Here is a 23,768-nt window from a genome sequence, read left to right as displayed (position 1 = left end):
TATAAATCTATATCATATCTCATATCCATCTCCCTATCATCTGTCCATCTCCTAAAACATTCTCCTCCAGCCCCATATTACAGACACTTACCTACTACTGTGTGTAACTACAACGTGTTATTATTGTGCAGGGATAAAGGAGCCTCTTACTGACTGTCACTGCTCATAAAATAGTTTTATTTTGGGGCCCCACTTTTAGTTTTGCCCGGGGCCCCACTATGTCTAAACCGGCCCTGATAGACATAGATAGATAATAGCTAGGATGGGATGTGCTTCCCCTTGGAGTGAGTGACATGTGGTGAGGAGGGGGCTCCTCCAGGCTCAGGACCAATCAGTGTGGGGGGCGGCAGTGTGTGGAGAGCAGTGTGCAGCAGCACTGTGTGTACAGCGCCAGAGGCTGGAGCTTCCTCCTCCATGGACTAGCGGATGGCAGCAGGAGCTGGAGCCGGGGTCAGCGCTGTCAGTGCCGGGTGTAGTGGAGGCAGAGCCTGGACACCTCCGGGGTGAGTGCCCCCCATTGTTCTCTTTCCTGCATGTGCCAATTGTGCTGGGGCTGCAACACATCCCGAGGAATCTCCGGGGATACAGGTCCTACCTACCTACAGCACCTACCTGATCTGTGTAATGTGCAGGACTGTACTGGTGTAGCTCATGATCTATCTATCTCCTATCTATCTATCTATCTCCTATCTATCTATCTACTATCTATCTATCTATCTATCTATCTATCTATCTATCTATCTATCTCCTATCTATCTATCTGTCTATCTATCTATCTATCTCATATCTATCTATCTATCTATTATCTATCTATCTATCTATCTATCTATCTCATATCTATCTATCTATCTATCTAGCTCATATCTATCTATCTATCTATCTATCTATCTATCTATCTCATATCTATCTATCTATCTATCTATCTATCTATCTATCTATCTATCTCCTATCTATATATCTATCTATCTGTCTCATATCTATCATCTATCTATCCCATATCTATCTATCTATCTATCTATCTATCTATCTATCTATCTATCTATCTATCTCATATCTATCTATCTATTTATTTATCTATTTATCCATCTCACACCAATTCAATTCACATTGATCTATTTGATATGTCTTTATCTCTTTTATTTATTTATTTTCTTCTTTCCATCCTTTTATCCTCTCATGTCTATCATCTATTATAGTTACCTATCCATCCGTCTTTCAGATGTTTTTGTATGCAGATATTTATGTTAGTATTACCTATGTCATCCTTCTATATATCTCTCCTGACTACATCCATGTGGTCTCCTATAGACTCTTCCATGTGGTCCACTATAGACTCTTCCATGTGGTCTCCTATAGACTCTTCCATGTGGTCCCCTATAGACTCTTCCATGTGGTTTCCTATAGACTCTTCCATGTGGTCCCCTATAGACTCTTCCATGTAGACTTCTATAGACTCTTCCATGTGGTCTCCTATAGACTCTTCCATGTGGTCTCCTATAGACTCTTCCATGTGGTCTCCTATAGACTCTTCCATGTGGTCTCCTATAGACTTTTCCATGTGATCCCCTATAGACTCTTCCATGTGATCCCCTATAGACCCTTCCACGTGGTCTCCTATAGACTCTTCCATGTGGTCTCCTATAGACTCTTCCATGTGGTCTCCTATAGAATTTTCCATGTGATCCCCTATAGACTCTTCCATGTGATCCCCTATAGACCCTTCCATGTGGTCTCCTATAGACCCTTCCACGTGGTCTCCTATAGACTCTTCCATGTGGTCTCCTATAGACTCTTCCATGTGGTCTCCTATAGACTTTTCCATGTGATCCCCTATAGACTCTTCCATGTGATCCCCTATAGACCCTTCCATGTGGTCTCCTATAGACTCTTCCATGTGGTCCCCTATAGACTCTTCCATGTGTTTCTCCTATAGACTCTTCCATGTGGTCTCCTATAGACTCTTCCGTGTGGTCTCCTATAGACCCTTCCGTGTGGTCTCCTATAGACCCTTCCATGTGGTCTCCTATAGACCCTTCCATGTGGTCTCCTATAGACTCTTCCATGTGGTCTCCTATAGACTCTTCTATGTGGTCTCCTATAGACTCTTCCATGTGGTCTCCTATAGACTCTTCCATGTGGTCTTCTATAGACTTTTCCATGTGGTCTCCTATAGACTCTCCCGTGTGGTCTCCTATAGACTCTTCCATGTGGTCCCCTATAGACTCTTCCATGTGTTCATCCTTTCTTCTGTGGATGAGATGCTGCACATAATAAGGGCACCACCACATAGCACTGACTGTATGGCTGTAGAATTATCCATTGATAAGGGGCACCACTGTGTGCCATGCACTGATACCCCTCATGCCGGGATGATTGGGGGGTCTGATGAAGGAGTGCCCCCTCCCTTTATACATGGCAGATCCAGACACACTGGATCCCTTATTGTTCCTATGTGGGAAGGCTGAGCTGTGTCACAGCAGAAGTGTCTGCACTGTGTATGCAGGACGTCATATTGGTTTCCTGTCTCTTTAAGAATAATTTTTCAGAACCTTTGCAGCAAAGTATCTTATTCGACTATTACTTCTCCCATTGGGCTCACCACCCAGCTTTCCCAGTCTCCTGAATGACAAATATATGTCTATCTGCTACAATGTAGTTTTGAGATTTAGAATTCTGTTAGGATAATGTAAGCATGGATATTGGCCAAACACCCAGCTTTCCCAGGCTACTGAATGGCATGTATACAGTCATTGATATGATGTGGGGTATTTTCATCTGGTATATTGTAGTTTTGTTTTTTAGAATTCTATTTTGAATGATGTATGCATGGGTAATGGTCGTCACCCAGCTTTCCCAGGCTACTGAATGCAGTCGTAGATATGAGAGGGCGATATGTCCATCTATTACAGTGTAGTTTTGTGATTATAAATTCTTTTATGAAAAGTGTATGGATATTAGCTGTCACCCAGCTTTCCCAGGCTACTGAATGGCAAATCTGGATGTACAGCGATACTTACTTGACAAATGCTTTTTTCATAACCAGATAGACTTGTCATTTAGAAGTCCACCATGCTTAATGTAAAGTTGTCCATATTGGGTGTCACTGAGCTTTCCCAGGTTCCTGAATGACAAGTATAGTCATAGATATGAGAGGGGGCACATCCATCTGTTACAATGTAGTTTTGCTATCATGAATTCTAGGATGGATGATGTAAGCATGAACTCAGCTTTCCCAAACTATTGAATGGCATGCCTGTCAATGACTACGGCGATATTTGATTGAGAAGTGTTTTCTCCCTAACCAGATAGCGATTTATTTCAGTAGTGCTTAGTGTAAAGATGTCCAAATCGGTTATCACCCAACTTTCCTATGCTCCTGAATAAAAACTCCTTAAAATGCAATGTAAAAGGGGAAACTAATATCTATGTATTAGATTTCTCATCAGTGACTTTATTGTAAACGATGTAAGAATAGCACATGAGTTTGTCACCCATCTTTCCCTGTATCCTGATTGACAATTCTACAGAATGTGTGAATAATCCACAGTAAAGGGTGATGTCTACATAAAGAACCCAGTTTGCCGATGTTCAAGACTGTAATTTGTGAAGGGGGGCCATATTGGTTATCAGCGGCACCCAGCTTTCCGAGACCTCTGAATAATAAGTCAGTTATATTTCCTCATAGCTGTAGGTTGTGTCATTCCTCTGTTATTCATACTGGAAATGTATAGATACATTGTAACAGACTAATAATAGTATCTGCTTAGGCTGAAGAATCAAAACAATTCTAAAAGTATCACATTAAACATTCCATTAATATCATGTATGTGATTGGCACGAGCCAATAGGGGGGTCTGGAAGGCGGAGCTTACTGCTCCTAATTAGCATTTTAGAGGTGTAGGTCTGTCTTACAGCAGACTTGGGCTGCGAGTCTCCTGTATTCCCTGCACATGGACTGGATCCATTCGCTTTGCTGCTTCTCATCGTTTCTGGATTTGCGCTACGAGAAATGTCACTTCTACCAGCTAAGTGAATGGAGACAGTTGTCCTCAGGGAGGAAGCGCTAAGTGTCGCAAATTTGACATTATGAGGTTAAATTATGGCCGGCAGCTCGGCTGTGACCACTCACCCAACCATTTACTTTACATAATTATTTCCCAGTTGCTAAGGGAGATGCGTGTCTGATGGACGTGATTATAAGATGTCTGGAAGTTTCTCTCCGTTTTCAGGGTGGAACCTCTCGTCTTTCTTGTCTCTCCATTCACACTGAGTAATAGAGAGAATGCAGAAGATACTACTGATCTGTCAGCTCTTCTCTTATTCTGAGTTACATCCTGTAGATTTTTAATTAAAATATATAATATAAAACATAACAAACACAGAAAACACAAAACAAACATTATGTACAATATATACAAAATATCTACAACAACTCACCTGCTGGTCCAGCCTCATTCACACCTAGCCAACATAAGATATCATTAACATAAATGAACACACCCTCCACCCTCTAATAACAGACAACCACACACAAATAACACATCCTACACCCAAAAACATTTTTTTTTTTTTACATATATATATTTTTTTTTAAATTAAACAAAATGCACCCTACACTAAACTGAATCCCATGCCCTGTATTATACCCCAGAGCTGCACTCACTATTCTGGTGCAGGTGCAGTCACTGTGTACATACATTACATTACTTATCCTGTACTGATCCAGAGTTACATCCTGTATTATACCCCAGAGCTGCACTCACTATTCTGCTGGTGCAGTCACTGTGTACATACATGACATTACTTATCCTGTACTGATCCTGAGTTACATCCTGTATTATACTCCAGAGCTGCACTCACTATTCTGCTGGTGCAGTCACTGTGTACATACATGACATTACTTATCCTGTACTGATCCTGAGTTACATCCTGTATTATACTCCAGAGCTGCACTCACTATTCTCCTGCAGGTGCAGTCACTGTGTACATACATGACATTACTTATCCTGTACTGATCCTGAGTTACATCCTGTATTATACTCCAGAGCTGCACTCACTATTCTGCTGCTGGTGCAGTCACTGGGTACATACATGACATTACTTATCCTGTACTGATCCTGAGTTACATCCTGTATTATACCCCAGAGCTGCACTCACTATTCTGCTGCTGGTGCAGTCACTGGGTACATACATGACATTACTTATCCTGTACTGATCCTGAGTTACATCCTGTATTATACTCCAGAGCTGCACTCACTATTCTGCTGCTGGTGCAGTCACTTTGTACATACATGACATTACTTATCCTGTACTGATCCTGAGTTACATTCTGTATTATACCCCAGAGCTGCACTCACTATTCTGCTGCTGGTGCAGTCGCTGTGTACATACATGACATTACTTATCCTGTACTGATCCTGAGTTACATTCTGTATTATACCCCAGAGCTGCACTCACTATTCTGCTGGTGGTGCAGTCACTGTGTACATACATGACATTACTTATCCTGTACTGATCCTGAGTTACATCCTGTATTATACCCCAGAGCTGCACTCACTATTCTGCTGCTGGTGCAGTCACTGTGTACATACATGACATTACTTATCCTGTACTGATCCTGAGTTACATCCTGTATTATACTCCAGAGCTGCACTCACTATTCTGCTGCTGGTGCAGTCACTGTGTACATACATGACAATACTTATCCTGTACTGATCCTGAGTTACATCCTGTATTATACTCCAGGGTTGCACTCACTATTCTGCTGCTGGTGCAGTCACTGTGTACATACATGGCATTACTTATCCTGTACTGATCCTGAGTTACATCCTGTATTATACTCCAGAGCTGCACTCACTATTCCTGGACCCAATAAAGTAAATTCTTCCATCATTTTGTCGTTTTATAGTTACATGACTCCTGCAGGGGTAATGTGGTATTTTTTGTTTGATACAGAGCATTTTATCTGTCTTATTAACATCTTATATTGTATAATAGTCACATAGATAATTAGTATCACATCACTATCACTCTGGTCCTGGCAGTAATTATGCAGCTGACTAAACATCCCCAGAGAAATACTATCACTTGTACAGAAACTATACAATATTAAAATGGAGCTTACTACTGAGCCTGAGCGTCACATCTTACTACACTGCTAAAATACATTACATAACACACATCCACTATATACTACACCACACAGGAGAGCTGACACATCCTGTATATACTACACCACACAGGAGAGCTGACACATCCTGTATATACTTCACCACACAGGAGAGCCGACACATCCTGTATATACTACACCACACAGGAGAAACGACACATCCTGTATATACTACACCACACAGGAGAGCTGACACATCCTGTATATACTACACCACACAGGAGAGCCGACACATCCTGTATATACTACACCACACAGGAGAGCTGTCACATCCTCTATATACTACACCACACAGGAGAGCTGACACATCCTCTATATACTACACCACACAGGAGAGCTGATACATCCTATATATACTACACCACACAGGAGAGCTGACAAATGCTCTATATACTACACCACACAGGAGAGCCGACACATCCTCTATATACTACACCACACAGGAGAGCTGACACATCCTCTATATACTACACCACACAGGAGACCTGACACATCCTCTATATACTACACCACACAGGAGAGCTGACACATCCTCTATATACTACACCACACAGGAGACACATCCTCTATATACTACACCACACAGGAGAGCTGACACATCCTCTATATACTACACCACACAGGAGACCTGACACATCCTCTATATACTACACCACACAGGAGACCTGACACATCCTCTATATACTACACCACACAGGAGAGCCGACACATCCTCTATATACTACACCACACAGCAGAGCTGACACATCCTCTATATACTACACCACACAGGGGAGCTGACACATCCTCTATATAGTACAGCACAAAGAAGCGCTGACACATCCTCTATATACTACACCACACAGGAGAGCTAACACATACTCTATATAGTACAGCACAAAGAAGCGCTGACACATCCTCTATATACTACACCACACAGGAGAGCTGTCACATCCTCTATATATTACACCACACAGGAGAGCTGACACATCCTCTATATACTACACCACACAGGAGAGCTGACATATCCTCTATATACTACACCACACAGAAGAGCTAACACAGCCTCTATATACTACACCACACAGGAGAGCCTACACATCCTCTATATACTATACCACACAGGAGAGCTGTCACATCCTCTATATACTACACCACACAGGAGAGCTGACACATCCTCTATATATTACACCACACAGGAGGAGAGCTGACACATCCTCTATATACTACACCACACAGGAGAGCTGACACATCCTCTATATACTACACCACACAGGAGAGCTGACACATCCTCTATATACTACACCACACAGGAGAGCTGACACATCCTCTATATACTACACCACACAGGAGAGCTGACACATCCTCTATATACTACACCACACAGGAGAGCTGACACATCCTCTATATACTACACCACACAGGAGAGCTGACACATCTTCTATATACTACACCACACAAGAGAGCTGACACATCCTCTATATACTACACCACACAGGACAGCTGACACATCCTCTATATACTAAACCACACAGGAGAGCTGTCACATCCTCTATATACTACACCACACAGGAGGAGAGCTGACACATCCTCTATATACTACACCACACAGGAGAGCTGACACATCCTCTATATACTACACCACACAGGAGAGCTGACACATCCTCTATATACTACACCACACAGGAGAGCTGACACATCCTCTATATACTACACCACACAGGAGAGCTGACACATCCTCTATATACTACACCACACAGGAGGAGAGCTGACACATCCTCTATATACTACACCACACAGGAGAGCTGTCACATCCTCTATATATTACACCACACAGGAGAGCTGACACATCCTCTATATACTACACCACACAGGAGAGCTGACATATCCTCTATATACTACACCACACAGGAGAGCTAACACAGCCTCTATATACTACACCACACAGGAGAGCCTACACATCCTCTATATACTATACCACAAAGGAGAGCTGACACATCCTCTATATACTACACCACACAGGAGAGCTGACACATCCTCTATATATTACACCACACAGGAGGAGAGCTGACACATCCTCTATATACTACAGCACACAGGAGAGCTGACACATCCTCTATATACTACACCACACAGGAGAGCTGACACATCCTCTATATATTACACCACACAGGAGGAGAGCTGACACATCCTCTATATACTACACCACACAGGAGAGCTGACACATCCTCTATATACTACACCACACTGGAGAGCTGACACATCCTCTATATACTACACCACACAGGAGAGCTGACACATCCTCTTTATATACACCACACAGGAGAGCTGACACATCCTCTATATACTACACCACACAGGAGAGCTGACACATCCTCTATATACTACACCACACAGGAGAGCTGACACATCTTCTATATACTACACCACACAAGAGAGCTGACACATCCTCTATATACTACACCACACAGGAGAGCAGACACATCCTCTATATACTACACCACACAGGAGAGCTGACACATCCTCTATATACTACACCACACAGGAGAGCTGACACATCTTCTATATACTACACCACACAGGAGAGCCGACACATCCTCTATATACTACACCACACAGGAGAGCCGACACATCCTCTATATACTACACCACACAAGAGAGCTGACACATCCTCTATATACTACACCACACAGGAGAGCCAATAGAGAAAAGCACCATTGTACTAACTTCAATATTACAAATCATAAAAATTTACAAAGATATTGAAAATATTCTGTTCACCTCTATTGCTGGGGGAACTTCAGACTTTCTTGATGGTGTATTGTAGTAAAACTGCATCTAATATATCCTGTGATCTGATAGAATCCTCTATGATCAATGACAACCGGATTATCAACTTCCACTTCTAGGAATGCTGCTGTATGGAATATATTAGGAATGACAATCTTATAATGTGCATTTTTAAGGTACCGGTAATTACATTCAGAAGAGATATTATTGCAGTTTTTATACTAGTGGCTCTGGATTGGTATCTTCATAGTAGCATCCTTTTTGTATCCTCAGATGATTCCTGTGAAGAGTTGCAGGGTTACAGAGGGATTCATGTGTAGGGATCAGACAAGAGATGGAGGTTTAAATAGAGATGCATGTGTAGGGATCAGATAAGAGATGGAGGAATGCAGAGGGATTCGTGTGTAGGGTTCAGAAAAGAGGTGGAGGGCTACAGAGGGATCCATGTGTAGGGATCAGACGAGGGATGCAGAGGGATTTATCTATAGGGATCTGACAAGAAATAGAGGGATGCAGAGGGATTCATGTGTAGAGATCAGACAAGAGATGGAGGGCTAAAGGAGGAACCATGTGTAGGGATCAGACAAGAGATGGAGGGATGCAGTAGGACCTGTGTGTAGAGATCAAACAAGAGATGGAAGGGATGCAGAGGGATCAATGTGTAGGGATCAGACAAGAGATGAAGGGGTGCAGAGGGATTTATGTGTAATGACCAGAGAAGAAATGGAGGGATGCAGAGGGATCCATGTGTAGGGATCAAACAAGAGATGGAGGGATGCAGAGGGATTCATGTGTAGGGATCAGACAAGAGATGGAGGGCTACAGAGGTATCCATGTGTAATGATCAGAGAAGACATGGGGGATGCAGAGGGATCCATGTGTAGGGATCAGACAAGAGTTGGAGGGGTGCAGAGGGATCCATGTGTAGGGATCAGACGAGAGATGGACAGATGCAGAGGGATCCATGTGTATGGATCAGACAAGTGATGGATGGATGCTGAGGGATTCATGTGTAGGGATCAGACAAGAGATGGAGGGGTGCAGAGGGATCCATGTTTAATGATCAGAGAAGAAGTGGAGGGATGCAGAGGGATTCATGTGTAGGGATCAGACAAGAGATGAAGGGGTGCAGACGGATTTATGTGTAATGACCAGAGAAGAAATGGAGGGATGCAGAGGGATCCATGTGTAGGGATCAAACAAGAGATGGAGGGATGCAGAGGGATTCATGTGTAGGGATCAGACAAGAGATGGAGGGCTACAGAGGTATCCATGTGTAATGATCAGAGAAGACATGGGGGATGCAGAGGGATCCATGTGTAGGGATCAGAAAAGAGATGAAGGGATGCAAAGGGATCCATGTGTAGGGATCAGAGAAGAAATGGAGGGTTGCAGAGGGATCATAAGTGTTTTACATGAAGCAGAGAGAGCAGTGAGAGCGATAGAAAATTAAGTTGAAGGGTACAGAAAGAGACAAAAGAGGATGCTGGTGTCAGATAAGGAGATTTTTTAGGGAACCCTGGAATTAAAATGTCAGAACAGAGACCCTTGAAGAGACCTTTGGAATGTTTTATGGCTCTTCCTGGAGTATTAGCTTCTACAACAACTATATGTTCATAATCTTCAGTCCCGAGGCTCGCCAATATGTATATCATGATGGAGAGGCTGACGTTCCTCCACGGCTCTGCGTACGCGTCCATCTCATCAGCACAAGCCCAGTTATCATCACACCGACGATTTGTCACTAGCATTGACTTACATTCAAGTACAAAATGGCACATACATTACCGGGTTACCATAGATACCGCGCCGTATCCAGGACAAGGAACCATATTTTTCGCCTTTTATTATTGCCAATTATGTATGCGCTACTAAAAATAAAAGATCACTGACAGTTTAAAACGTGGAAAGTTCTGCAAAACAAAAGGCGGGAGTGGGATACATTAAAGCGCGCTTAGCGACAGGCTTTTATGTCGCACTCGTAGAGGAAAAGCTTTTACACCAAACCGCTCCATTAGACCCGCTGATGGGCATCGGCACTAACGAAATCATAACGTAGCACTGTGTCATGAAATGTTCTCCATGAGCGCGTGTAGGTTTGGCACAGTAGGAGGCCATCATTGTATGAAAACTGATATTCTGGGTGGGTAGTCACCGGTGGTAGTGGCTTCATACATCATCACTTGTACCAAAACCAAAACGGGTCAAGCTTGGTCCTCCAGGGTGCATAGTCACTGATGATGTTGGGTTGGTGAATTGTTAATAACCAAGGCAGGGTCACATCAGACATCCAGAAGATCCTCCAGTGGTGATGTTCTTGGTTTGGTTTGTGATATCTGTAAGCACATTGTTACCCAACCAAGACCATAGATAATGGGGCACATTTACTTACCCGTCCCATTGACGCCGCCGATCCGGAATGTCCAACGAGGATTCGGATCTGCAACGATTCACTAAGATCGTGTGTCCAATTTCCTGCATGTGTCGCTTCCCCGCTGACGTCCGCCGGAGTTCACCATCTTCTTCCCGGTGCATGTGAGTGCTGATCTTGCAACACAATTTCAGCGGTTTGTCTGAATCAGTCGGGTTGTCCGACGGCCACGCCCCCCGATTTGTGTCGCATGAAAGCAGGCGCCGATGCACCACAATCCGGTCGCGTGCGCCAAAAAACTGGGGCAATTCAGCGCAAAACAGAAAAATTTGGGAAACCCGACGGAAATGCGTCCGACAAATCCCTTGTAAATGTGCCCCAGTGTCATCCAATGAATTCCAGATGTATAGTCACTGCTGAGAGTAGATAAATTTGTCATCATGGAGACAAGACAGACCCACCAGAGGAATGTACACTAGATTCTGGTATTCTGGGTGTGTAGTTACTGGTAGTAGTTCAGTAGTACTTATAGGGTCAGAATGGTAAACCATTATATTGTCCTGTTAATACCAATTTTTTTTGGTGTATAGTCACTGTTGATGATAGGTAAGTACATTTTCAATGACATGTTACAAAGACCTGGTCAGGCTGACCCACTAAAGTTTCATCCAGTGGTTCTGTGTGTGTAGTTGCCATTGGTACTGGCTAAATAAATCAATGTTACGCGACCCAGATAAGATCAGACAGGATTTGTCGGTTTCATACAAAATGTTTGGGTGCATAGTCAATAGTAGATTAGTACATGGTTAATATTATGTAATTAATAGAGAGTCAGAATCGCACACCAGAGAATCATCCAGTAGATACTAATAATCTGGATTTATAGTTGGCATTGGTAGTTGGTAAATATGTCAACAATGTTACTTGACTAAAGCAGGGTCAGAGTGGTCCACCAGATGACCATCCAGAAGATGCTGATATTCGGGGTGTGTAGTCACTAGTCTTAGTCCATCATTAATGTTAAGCAACCCATATAGGATCAGAATGGTCAACCAGTGGATTGTCTCGCTGAAGCCAATTAGTTTTATCTAACAAAAAGAGTCAGACCTCCAAACCAAAGCTGTAACAGAATGGTCCACTAGAGAATTGTCCTAGGGATATCAGTTCTTGGTCACTTTGACGATGGGTTTGGACAAGGTCCCAATGGCCCACCAGAGGCTCAGCAGATGGATTGATTTCAGTTACTTGTTGGTAGAGGGTAAATACATTGGGAATGTTTTCTTCCGAAATAGGTCAATCAATATCGTGGATCAAAGACAGGGTCAGACTGACCCACCAGAACTTTGCTAAGTACATCAGTAGTTTGTCAGACCGGTCCACCTTAGGATTCTTGGTTTGGTTTGTGTTACACAACTTCGATGTGATTCAGTGGATACCAATATTCAATGCTTTGCAACCAAAACAAGAGCAGAGTCATCCACCAGAGGATTATCAAGTCGATGCCAATTATTTTAGGTGCATCGCCACTGTTCATGGTGGGTTAGTACATTGGTCATCTTATGTAACCAGGACAAGGTCAGACTGTCCCATCGGAGGATCCAGCTGTGATTTATTGTACTCAACAGAATGGAGCAAGACCTAAAGATCATCTAATGAATATTAGTTTTTTGATTGTGTAGGACCTGTCGATGGACGACCTGGTCCAGGTCAAGAAAGTATCAAGAGTATCAAGGACCAATCTCGAATATATATTCCGCTTTGTTGACAACCACACCAGGATAGGGTTGTCCCCACCTGGGACCATATGGTGTCCACTCATATCTTAAGTGTTGTTAATTGTTGATTTTGTATTATTCCCTTATTTCTACATTTCTGTGCTTTGTGATCCTGCGTGGAGTCATCTACAATTCCACATGCATTTCTTTTGATGTGAGATGAAGGAGATGTGGGCAGTTTTTGGCTCGGTGTTTACCCTTTAATCTCCGCGCCTTGACATACAGAGTGAATTATTTATCCCTCTCGGTATATAGAGAGCCGGGGGATGGAGAGGGGGGGGAGGGATGGCTTTATAGAAGTCAGATTGCTGAGATTAATAATGTATTTCATTAATACACAGAACCCTATCAGAAAAGACAGGTAACCCTGATGGGAAAAATAAATAATCGAATTGGGGAAAAAAATGGATTTAAAGGGATTTGGAGCGATTATTATTGTTGTTCTTGTGACTGTTGTATAAGCAGTTCAGTACTGATATAACCAAGAAGCGGAGTCTAAGGGTTCCTTCAATTTGCCTTGCCAAGTTTCCTGGAACATCTGGGAGACTCCCAACATAAAGGGGGTACTTGTGTCAAAAAATAATACTCGAGTATAAGCCTAGTTTTTCAGCACAAAAAAACTTGCTGAAAACCCAAACTCGGCTTATACTCGAGTATAAAAAATATAGGTTTTACCAGGTTTTTGTGGTAAAATTAGGGGCCTCGGCTTATACTTGGGTCGGCTTATACTCAAGTATATACGGTACAACATTTTTCCAATTCCTGCACTTCTCTCCACTCCCACACACCCCTTGCATAATGTCAATTGGGAGGCGAGCAGTTTCCAGGAGAAGGGGAGAGGTAAGTATTTATCCATCTGAGGTCTGGGGACAAACAGATCTGGATTAGACTGATATGGTCTGGGGATTATATTAAGAGGCATAGGAATTGGAGTGTGAATTTAGGGGATTTTCCCATTTAGGACTCTATATTAATTTAAAGGCTGGAGGTCTGTATTTATTTAGAGGGTCTGGTTGGAGGTCTGTATTTATTTAGAGGGTCTAGGTTGAGGTCTCTTCTAGAGGTTCATGTATTTTATATCCATTATCTAGGATTCAAATGCCATTTGCTGGTTCTTCTGGGTCTTGGGGTAAAGCCCCTCTTTTGGAGGGGGTTCTCCCTGATATTCTGGGAGCACCGGCAATGTATGTTTTGAACTCCATTAGTCACTGATCTTGGACCGATTGAAGAAAAACACTATCCCTTTCTAAATTAACAAGTATTATCCTCCTGAACTACCTAGACCACCAAAGAGATTGGAATTTGTCCATTCACTGCCCTAGACCACAATGTAGGCTGGTTTTAGCCCAATCACTACCCTAGACCACAAGAGATTCTGGTATTAGCCCATTTAATGCCCTAGACCACAGTGGAGTCTGGTATTAGCCCAATCACTGCCCTAGACCACACGAGAGGCTGTTTTTTTGCCCAATCACTGCCATAGACCACAAGAAAGGTTGGTATTAGCCCATTCACTGCCCTAGACCACAATGTAGGCTGGTTTTAGCCCAATCACTACCCTAGACCACAAGAGATTCTGGTATTAGCCCATTTAATGCCCTAGACCACAGTGGAGTCTGGTATTAGCCCAATCACTGCCCTAGACCACACGAGAGGCTGTTTTTTTGCCCAATCACTGCCATAGACCACAAGAAAGGTTGGTATTAGCCCATTCACTGCCCTAGACCACAATGTAGGCTGGTTTTAGCCCAATCACTACCCTAGACCACAAGAGATTCTGGTATTAGCCCATTTAATGCCCTAGACCACAGTGGAGTCTGGTATTAGCCCAATCACTGCCCTAGACCACACGAGAGGCTGTTTTTTTGCCCAATCACTGCCATAGACCACAAGAAAGGTTGGTATTAGCCCATTCACTGCCCTAGACCACAATGTAGGCTGGTTTTAGCCCAATCACTACCCTAGACCACAAGAGATTCTGGTATTAGCCCATTTAATGCCCTAGACCACAGTGGAGTCTGGTATTAGCCCAATCACTGCCCTAGACCACACAAGAGGCTGTTTTTTTTCCCAATCACTGCCATAGACCACAAGAAAGGTTGGTATTAGCCCATTCACTGCCCTAGACCACAATGGAGGCTGGTTTTAGTCTATTCATTGCCCTAGACCACAATGGAGGCTGGTTTTAGTCTATTCACTGTCCTAGACCACCTAGGAGACTGGTATGAGCCCACCAATTGTACTACATCACCAAGGAGGCTGATATTAACCAATTCATAGTCCTAGACAACGAAGGAGGCTGATATTGGTGCCACTACGTTCACAAGGTATTAGCCTATTCACTGTCCTAGGCCACCAATGATTCAAGACCACGAAGGAGGCAGGTATTGGTGCCTCCACTATCCTAAATTACCCACAAGTATTAACCAATTGAATGTCCTAGACCATGAATGAAACCAGTATTGAACAGCTCATGGTCCATGCCTGCGAAGGAGGCCATTCACTGTCCTAGGTCACTAGGGACATCTAAATTACTACCTTTTTTCAGTTGTCTTATCATAAATGACAGTCCACACATGAAGAAGTGAGTTCTGTGCCATATTGCTATTAATCCAGGGTGATACTTTATTTCACAAGGTGGTTAAACACAAGAGATTAGTAAGATCAAAGCCAAGTGAGACATCAGAGAGCAGCGTCAGATCCTACCGTGTGCTGTTACATCACAAGACTTATCTGCCAAGACCCAGTCTCATCATCTGTGATGTAAAATTTATTACAACCACAAAAGTGTCAACTTTTTCGGGGAAAATGGTATTAAATTTATGGATTTATGAATGTATAAGCTTCAGTCTTTGTAATCCTGCTATGTGTGACCTGACTGGAGACCTAAGGGGTGAGAGAAGTGTTGGACAATCTTATTAAGACAGGCATGAATATAGATATGAGACAGATCTAGATATATTATCAGTGGCACACCATTATGCATGATATCTGGAAACTCATAGGGGCATATTTATCATACGCAGGCGCTAAATTCGCCTGTTTCAAAGCCATTGAACCTATTTCATGGATTGTATGGAAGATTTCAGGCTTACAATATAGATACAGTTTATACTCAAGTGGGTAGAAACCGGTCCATGAGCTCTGCCCGCGCATACACTGTGATGGCGCCTCCTGATGACATAATAGTGTGTGTGCGTGGGGCCATCTCTACCCCTGCTACACAGGAAGCCAAGAGGGAAGAATATCTGTGGGGCGCTCTGAAGTTTATTTGCTTTTTGTGATTAGGGGAGGCTGCTGGGCATTTCATTAGTGAGGGGCTGCTGCTGGGCATTTAAATACTGGGCAGACTGCTGGGCATTTCATTAATATGGGGAGGCTGCTGGGCATTTCATTAGTGAGGGGAGGCTGCTGGGCATTTAAATACTGGGCAGGCTGCTGGGCATTTCATTAGTGAGGGGCTGCTGCTGGGTATTTCATTAGTATGGGGAGGCTGCTGGGCATTTCATTAGTGAGGGGCTGCTGCTGGGCATTTAAATACTGGGCAGGCTGCTGGGCATTTCATTAGTATGGGGAGGCTGCTGGACATTTCATTAGTGGGGTAGACTGCTGAATATTTCACTAGTGGGGAAGGCTGCTGGGCATTTCATTAGTGAGGGGAGGCTATTGGACATTTTATTAGTGGAAAGGCTGCTGGGCATTTCATTACTGGGGAGGCTGTTAGACATTTTATTACTGGGGAGGCTGCTGGATATTTGATTAATGGGGGAGGCTGCTGGGCATTTCATTAGTGAGGGGAGACTGTAACCTATGCATTTCCCACCCTTGCCTTATACTTGAGCCAGTAAGTTTTCCCAGTTTTTTTGTAGTAAAATTAGGTCTATCTACAAATATTAGGGTCGGTTTATACTCTACACATACTTTATTACATACTCTATATATTATATATATAAGAAAAAGCACTCACATAAAAATGTGGGGGAAAAAATCAAGTTAAAGAGGACCTGTCACCCATAAATTGGACACTAGGAGCTGCAGCTTTAGTAAGCAGCTCCTAGTGTCCAATTTATGGGTGAAGTCACCGCCGCTTACCCCGCCCCAACCTCCCCTCATGAATACATGGCCAGTGGTCCGACGTTTACATTGTACTCCGCCGCAGTGTTAAATTGTGTTACCGGAGGTTTCCGATAACTCTATCACTCTAACACTGCGGCGTATGTTTAAGCACTAGGAGCTGCTTACTTTACCCAGTGCCCAATTTATGGGTGACAGGTCCTCTTAAAGTTTAAATTTTAATAAATCCACTTTTTCCCCACATTTTTATAGGAATAATGTTGACTTTTATATACTATTTTAAATATTTTCATATACTTCATTATATTATATATATAATATACATTGTGGGGGTCCGGAGCCCCCATTCCTTATCACTACATATCTGCAGAGACTTGGTGCTATGATGTGCCCTGCTGCTCCATTCATGACCTATGGGTATGATGGGCAAGAACAGTCGTAAAGAAAAACACAAAGTATGGAAGAAAATGGAAAACTTACAACAGGACTTAATAAAAGTTGGGTTTTTTATACAGATTTTTGTGCCCGTTGGCGCCGAGATTGAATGTTTAATTTATCATTCGCGGTGCTTGACAGTGCATGAACCGAGGAAATTAGCAATTGTGATGGGAAGCTGAACACCATTGTGTCTGGGCACTTCAGGCCAGCCGGCAGCAAGAGGGCCAAGGCTCAGAGCCACGAGCCGAAAATCAACAAGATGAGCAGAGAGATCGGTATGAGATACACATACAAGGCCTATAGAGACACATGAAGCTACATACTGTAGATAAGGACAGAGAATTCAATAACCTTAATAAAAGAAAACTTCTTTACTATAAACAGCTCTTATGCTGACCTATATGTCGCCATGGTAACAGACTACAAACCATGTGTAGTCAGTGTAAAGGGGGATGGGCACTTTTGCTACAGTGTATAATTTCACTTTGACAAAGCAGCATTGCAAATGGTTTTGATGAAACACCTTCTATCATATAGTGTATACAGCTCATAAACTGTTCTATGTGTCTCCATGGTTACAGACTACAAACTGTAGTCAGGGTTAAAGTGTCCTTTTTTTTTAAAGGGGTTATCAACAATAACCAAAGTTTACCTGGGTATACTAATAGGGTCAATCATATTGTACTTACCATGGTAAACGTTCTCCTTCTGTGTGTACCAAGCATGGGTTCAACCATGGCTGCTGACTGTTACGTGACCCATACACACAGAAGCTGGTAAGTACAAAATTACCCTATTGGGGGACTGTACTTACCTGGATTAAAAAGGGTTAAATGGTTTTTAGTGTGTGAATAATTTTGCTCCTATTCCATAGTAACTGACTACAAATAAACTGTAGTCAGGATTAAAGGAGTTAAAGGGAATGTGTTATGGCTTGTGTGTACAATACAGGCAGTCCCCGGGTTACGTACAAGATGGGTTCCATAGGTTTGTTCTTAAGTTGAATTTGTATGTAAGTCGAAACTGTATATTTTATAATGGTAGATCCAGACAAAAAATATTTTGGCCCCAGTGACAATTGGACTTTCAAATTTTTTTTGTTGTAATGGGACCAAGGATTATCAATAAAGCTTCATTACAGACACCTTACAGCTGATCATTGCAGTCTGGGACTATGGTAACATCCAGAGAGCTTCACCAGAGGTCACAGTGGGAAGAGGGGTCCGTCTGCAACTAGGGGTTGTCTGAGAGTCGGGTGTACTTAGAAAGGGAACTGCCTGTATATATATATATATATTTTATCTATATAATCCAAATTTGCTTATTCTCTTGACGTAAAACTACTTGCCAGTTAGATTACTCCTATGCAAACCTATTTATCTCCATGGTAACAGACTACAAACAAACAGTAGTCACTATCACACAGTTCTTTTATTTGGTCTATTCTACTATAGCAGGTTAACCCATCGTGAAAAATCTCATGGCAAACTTTTTTATGTCTCCTAAAGAATCTTGTAGTCCCCGATAGTTCCGCCTGGAATACGGAGTGAGCGGGGGTGGATGTCTGTAACCTCGGCTTCTTCTTGAAATAAGCCCAGGACATGTAACTCCCTCTCAGCAGCCAATGAATACTAATGTCCCATTATGGATGAGAGATTCTAATTTCCCTTTGGTGGTCCGCCGTGCCGCAGCAAGTCCCATATCTCCAGAACATATTGGACTGTGCTTGGGTTATTGGAACCCCCTGGGTCCTCTGCGGGTGATCTCCTGCACTGGTTTAGGCATCATGTTCTGAAGTTAATGTAAGGCATGTCTTCTGTGAATTCTCAGCTATGTCTTGGAGCGATCTGAGGATGCATTTATGAATGTTAAGGAGGTGACACGGCAAAGCTGCAGCAGCTGATGCCGCCCACTCCTTTGTGTTAGAAATTTTTAAAAAAGGGAGGGTCAAGGATATGATTTTCCTCTTTTTACTTATCTATTATACTACATTTCAATATAACAATAGATTGTTTTCAGTTAACAATGTATATAAACATGGAGTTAGGTCATCGTCTCTTATTAGTTGTAGAAACTGTGTAGTTCTTAATTTCTCCACTGGGGGGCGCTGCATCTGATTGCTAAGGGTTACCGCAGCAGGACAACCAGTAATATATCCCTTTAGTTTGCTTGACATGTAATTTGCATGATTAACATATAAATACCTAATATTCGGTTTGGGTTCTGAATTTTAGATTTAGAGTCGGGATAAATCAGATTTTAAGGTGGAATTGTTTTCAAGTTCAAATAGCTGAATGTCATTCCTCGTTTGATCATCGATGTCCTCCTGATCAATTCAGTTTTTGGTTTTTTTTAAATCCGTCCACTGGTTCCAAAGATATGGAACCTGGAAGCACACAGAGACACGCCCCCGAGTAAATAAAAGGTCAACGCCCCTTTGGCTAGTTTGAGATAATTCCCATATAAACTTCCAGGGGTCATATCTTTTGAATGGGTGGACATATTTTAATAAAACGAACACCAAATTGATCGGGGATACAGTAGCAATCATATGTTATGTCATGTACAATTTCAAGCTTGGTGAAAAGATATAGTTGGTATATCCTAGTGTGATATCATGCACTAGTGATCAGTCACATGTGTGGGAGAAGTCGTCCCCGTGCCACTTGTTATGACATCATCACAGGTCCTTAAGCCTTCTAGCATCTACCCAAGGGGAGTGTCTTTGACCCCTAGAGCTCACTGTTCATGGTTGGCCATTTCGTGGACATGCAAATAAGTCTCCAGAATACATTAAAAAAAAGTAGCAGCTTCAAAATAAAGGGCAGGGTTTGGTAACTGTACATAGGCTAAGTACAGTCACATTTTACACGATGCTGAACGGTCCCTTCAGTGTAATTCTCCGGCTGTTGTAGTCATTTTCACCTCTGTTGTGTTAACTCGCCCTGCATAATTTCCTCCGCCGTCTGATGATAAGGGACGGGTCACTTGGTAGACATTTTATATTGTGTTTCTTCTTTCATTTTCTCTTCAGAGTACGCTCGATTTGAAGCAAAAATCCATGACCTACGCGAGCAGATGATGAATCACAGCATGAGTTCAGGGTCTGGCTCTCTGAAAACAAACCAAAAACGGTCCCTCTACGTGCGGTAAGTGGAGAATGCTATGAACATTTTCAATGTTTTTTTCTTTTTCTTTCTGGTTGTTGATATTTTTGAAAATTTTTTAAACAGAGATTAAAAGTTAAAAGGGCAATTAATGAGAAAAAGAGGGCATTTAAAAAATATAAATCTGACGGGTCACCAGAGGCTTTCAATACTTACAAAAAACTTACCAAAATCTGTAAAAAAGAAATCAAATCAGCCAAAATACAAAATGAAAGACAGGTGGCTAAAGATAGCAAAACAAATCCCAAGAAATTTTTTAAGTATATCAATGCAAAAAAAAAAATGGGTCAGAACAGGTTGGACCCCTTTATTCTGAAACTGGAGACCAAGAGAAGGCGGAGATAGGTTTTTTAGCTCCGTTTATACGATAGAAGAAAGAACTTCTGACGTGGGCGGTGCCAGTGCGGGTCATGCACCCTGTAATATACTAGACTGGCTGAATGTAGACATGATCTAATCTAAGCTCAATAAAATCAATGTGTACAAGGTTCCTGGACCAGGTGTGGTGCCAAGTGACTGGCGCAAGGCAAATGTGGTGCCAATATATAAAAAGGGCTCTAGAACTTCGCCAGGCAATTACAGGCCTGTAAGCTTAACTTCCATTGTGGGGAAAGTGTTGGAAGGGTTAGTAAAAGACTACATACTGGAGTATGAGACATCAAATAGAATAATAAGTGATAGCCAGCATGGGTTTACTAAGAATAGAAGTTGTCAAACTAACCTTATCTGCTTCTATGAAGAGGTGAGCAGGTGCCTGGATGGAGGAGCAGCTGTGGATATTGTGTTCTTGGACTTTGCAAAGGCATTTGACAATGTCTCTCATAGACGCCTGATGGGTAAAATTAGGGCTATTGGTTTGGCAGAAATAATTTGCAATTGGATTGCAAACTGGCTAAAGGATCGTATCCAGAGAGTTGTGGTCAATGATTCCTACTCGGAATGGTCACCAGTTATGAGTGGTGGACCCCAGGGTTCTGTGCTTGGCCCACTACTATTTAATATATTTATTAATGATATAGAGGTAGGAATTAATAGCACTGTGTCTATTTTTGCAGATGACACCAAACTGTGTAGTGTAATAGAGTCTATGGAGGATGTTCATAGGCTGCAGGGTGACTTGGACAAACTGAATGTTTGGTCATCCACTTGGCAAATGAGGTTTAATGTGGATAAATGTAAGGTTATGCACCTGGGGGCCAATAATCCAAAGGCAAAATATGTACTTGGGGGAGTAAATCTGGGGGAGTCCCTTGTTGAGAAGGACCTGGGGGTACTAGTAGATCATAAATTGAGTAACAGCATGCAATGTCAAGCAGCTGCCTCTAAAGCTAGTAGAATCTTGTCATGTATCAAAAGTGGTCTGGACTCTCGTGATAGGGATGTAATATTACCACTATACAAGGCATTGGTTCGGCCTCACCTGGAATATGCTGTCCAGTTCTGGGCATCGGTCCATAAAAAGGAGGCCCTGGAGCTGGAGAGGGTTCAACGTAGAGCCACAAAAATGATAAGAGGTATTAAGGGTCTTAGTTATGAGGAAAGATTAAAACAACTAGATTTATTTAGTCTGGAATAGAGACGACTACGAGGGGACATGATTAATTTATATAAATATATGAATGATCCATACAAAAAATATGGTGGTAAGTATTTTCAGATTAAATCAAATCAAAAGACGAGGGGGCACTGTCTCCGTCTGGAGAAAACAAGGTTTAATCACCGGAGGCGACAGGGCTTTTTTACTATGATAACTGTAAATCTGTGGAATAGCCTCAGGCGCTGGTCACAGCAGGGACAGCAGAGAGCTTCAAGAAGGGTCTAGATGCCTTTTTACACCTAAATAACATTGATGGTTATGTTATATAGAATTGTTTCCCCTAAATCCCTTCCTCATCCAATCCATTCCCTTCCTTGGTTGAACTTGATGGACAAGTGTCTTTTTTCAACCGTATAAACTATGATCAAAATTGTGTTGGTGCCAGAAATGTATGCTCCTGGAGATCATATTTGCCAACTTCTGGAAGGTTCCCGAAAATAGGGGAGATTTTCCAATAGATGGTGAAAACTACAACGCTTGGCAGAAGGCTCAGAAAAAATCCAATGGATGTGGGATATGCGTAATGTACATAAGTCACATACCCCCTTCTTTCTGGAGGTTCCTTTTTTCTGGATAAAGGGGTGTAGTAAGCCCCCAAAAAGATGTCAAATGTTTTCTGCAGTGCCACAAATGGTCAGGAGTCAAGAACCCCTGGAAGCCATGCAAAAACTTCTAAATGAGCTCCACTTTTTCTTAAAGGGGCTTTCCAGGAGATATTTTTTAAAGGGCCAGCGTGTGTTAAAAATTAAAATAATGAATACACTGATGCCCAGGCACTCAAGTCCTGATGTTGTCCTCAAAAACATAGAGTCCTTATCCGGACCAATCAGATATGGCTGGGAATCCTTTAGCCAATCAGTGGCTGAGGTGAGTTACTACACCAGCCATTGATTGGCGGATTGGTCATTCTTAATCATATTTCATAGGTTGAAACTGGGACCAGGATAGAGAGAACAACCTGGACAGAAACAGTGAGAGATTGGTACAGATTTTTTAACAATTTCTCTTGTAACCCCTTTAATGATGCGGAGAGCCCTGCTGTAATCCTGGTACTTAAGCCCTTGGTCCTGGTACTGTCTTACCTATACTTCAGATTTTTAGTAGAGCAAATTTTGAGGAATTTTTGGAAGACAAGCCCACAGCGGGTGTGATTATATGACATCATTTCCTGTGTGATCCTGAGACTGATTTTTAATAATTTCACAGTGTGGTTATGCTCTGTCGTTGCTGTAATTCTGGTGGTTATTCCCTTAGTTCCTGTACTGTATTTCCAATGCCTCTGATTTTTAGTAGTGCAAATTTTGAGGAATGTTTGGAAGACAAACCCACAGTGGGCGTGGTTATATGACATCATTTCCTGTGTAATCCTAAAACTGAAATCTTGTCCTGCTTACTCCATGAATGTGTT

At 42.4% G+C, this 23,768-nt stretch overlaps 1 protein-coding gene across 10 annotated transcripts in view; it reads left to right on the top strand.

The window, feature by feature from the left end:
• Window positions 1-23,768, top strand: part of DLG2 (discs large MAGUK scaffold protein 2) — an 860,202-nt gene that overhangs the window by 742,488 nt on the left and 93,946 nt on the right. For 9 of the 10 annotated variants that reach the window (XM_072134001.1, XM_072134002.1, XM_072134007.1 and 6 more), the window contains one exon: window positions 20,631-20,745. In XM_072134001.1, the coding sequence (XP_071990102.1) occupies window positions 20,631-20,745 (115 nt within the window). Of the gene's footprint in view, window positions 1-375; window positions 504-20,630; window positions 20,746-23,768 lie in introns of those variants that run through there. The other variant, XM_072134009.1, reaches the window with a different exon arrangement.

Source organism: Engystomops pustulosus, chromosome 2 (genome assembly GCF_040894005.1).
Source record: "Engystomops pustulosus chromosome 2, aEngPut4.maternal, whole genome shotgun sequence".
In the NCBI taxonomy this organism is placed as follows: Eukaryota; Metazoa; Chordata; class Amphibia; order Anura; family Leptodactylidae; genus Engystomops; species Engystomops pustulosus.
This window is presented reverse-complemented; position numbering and strand designations above follow the sequence as displayed.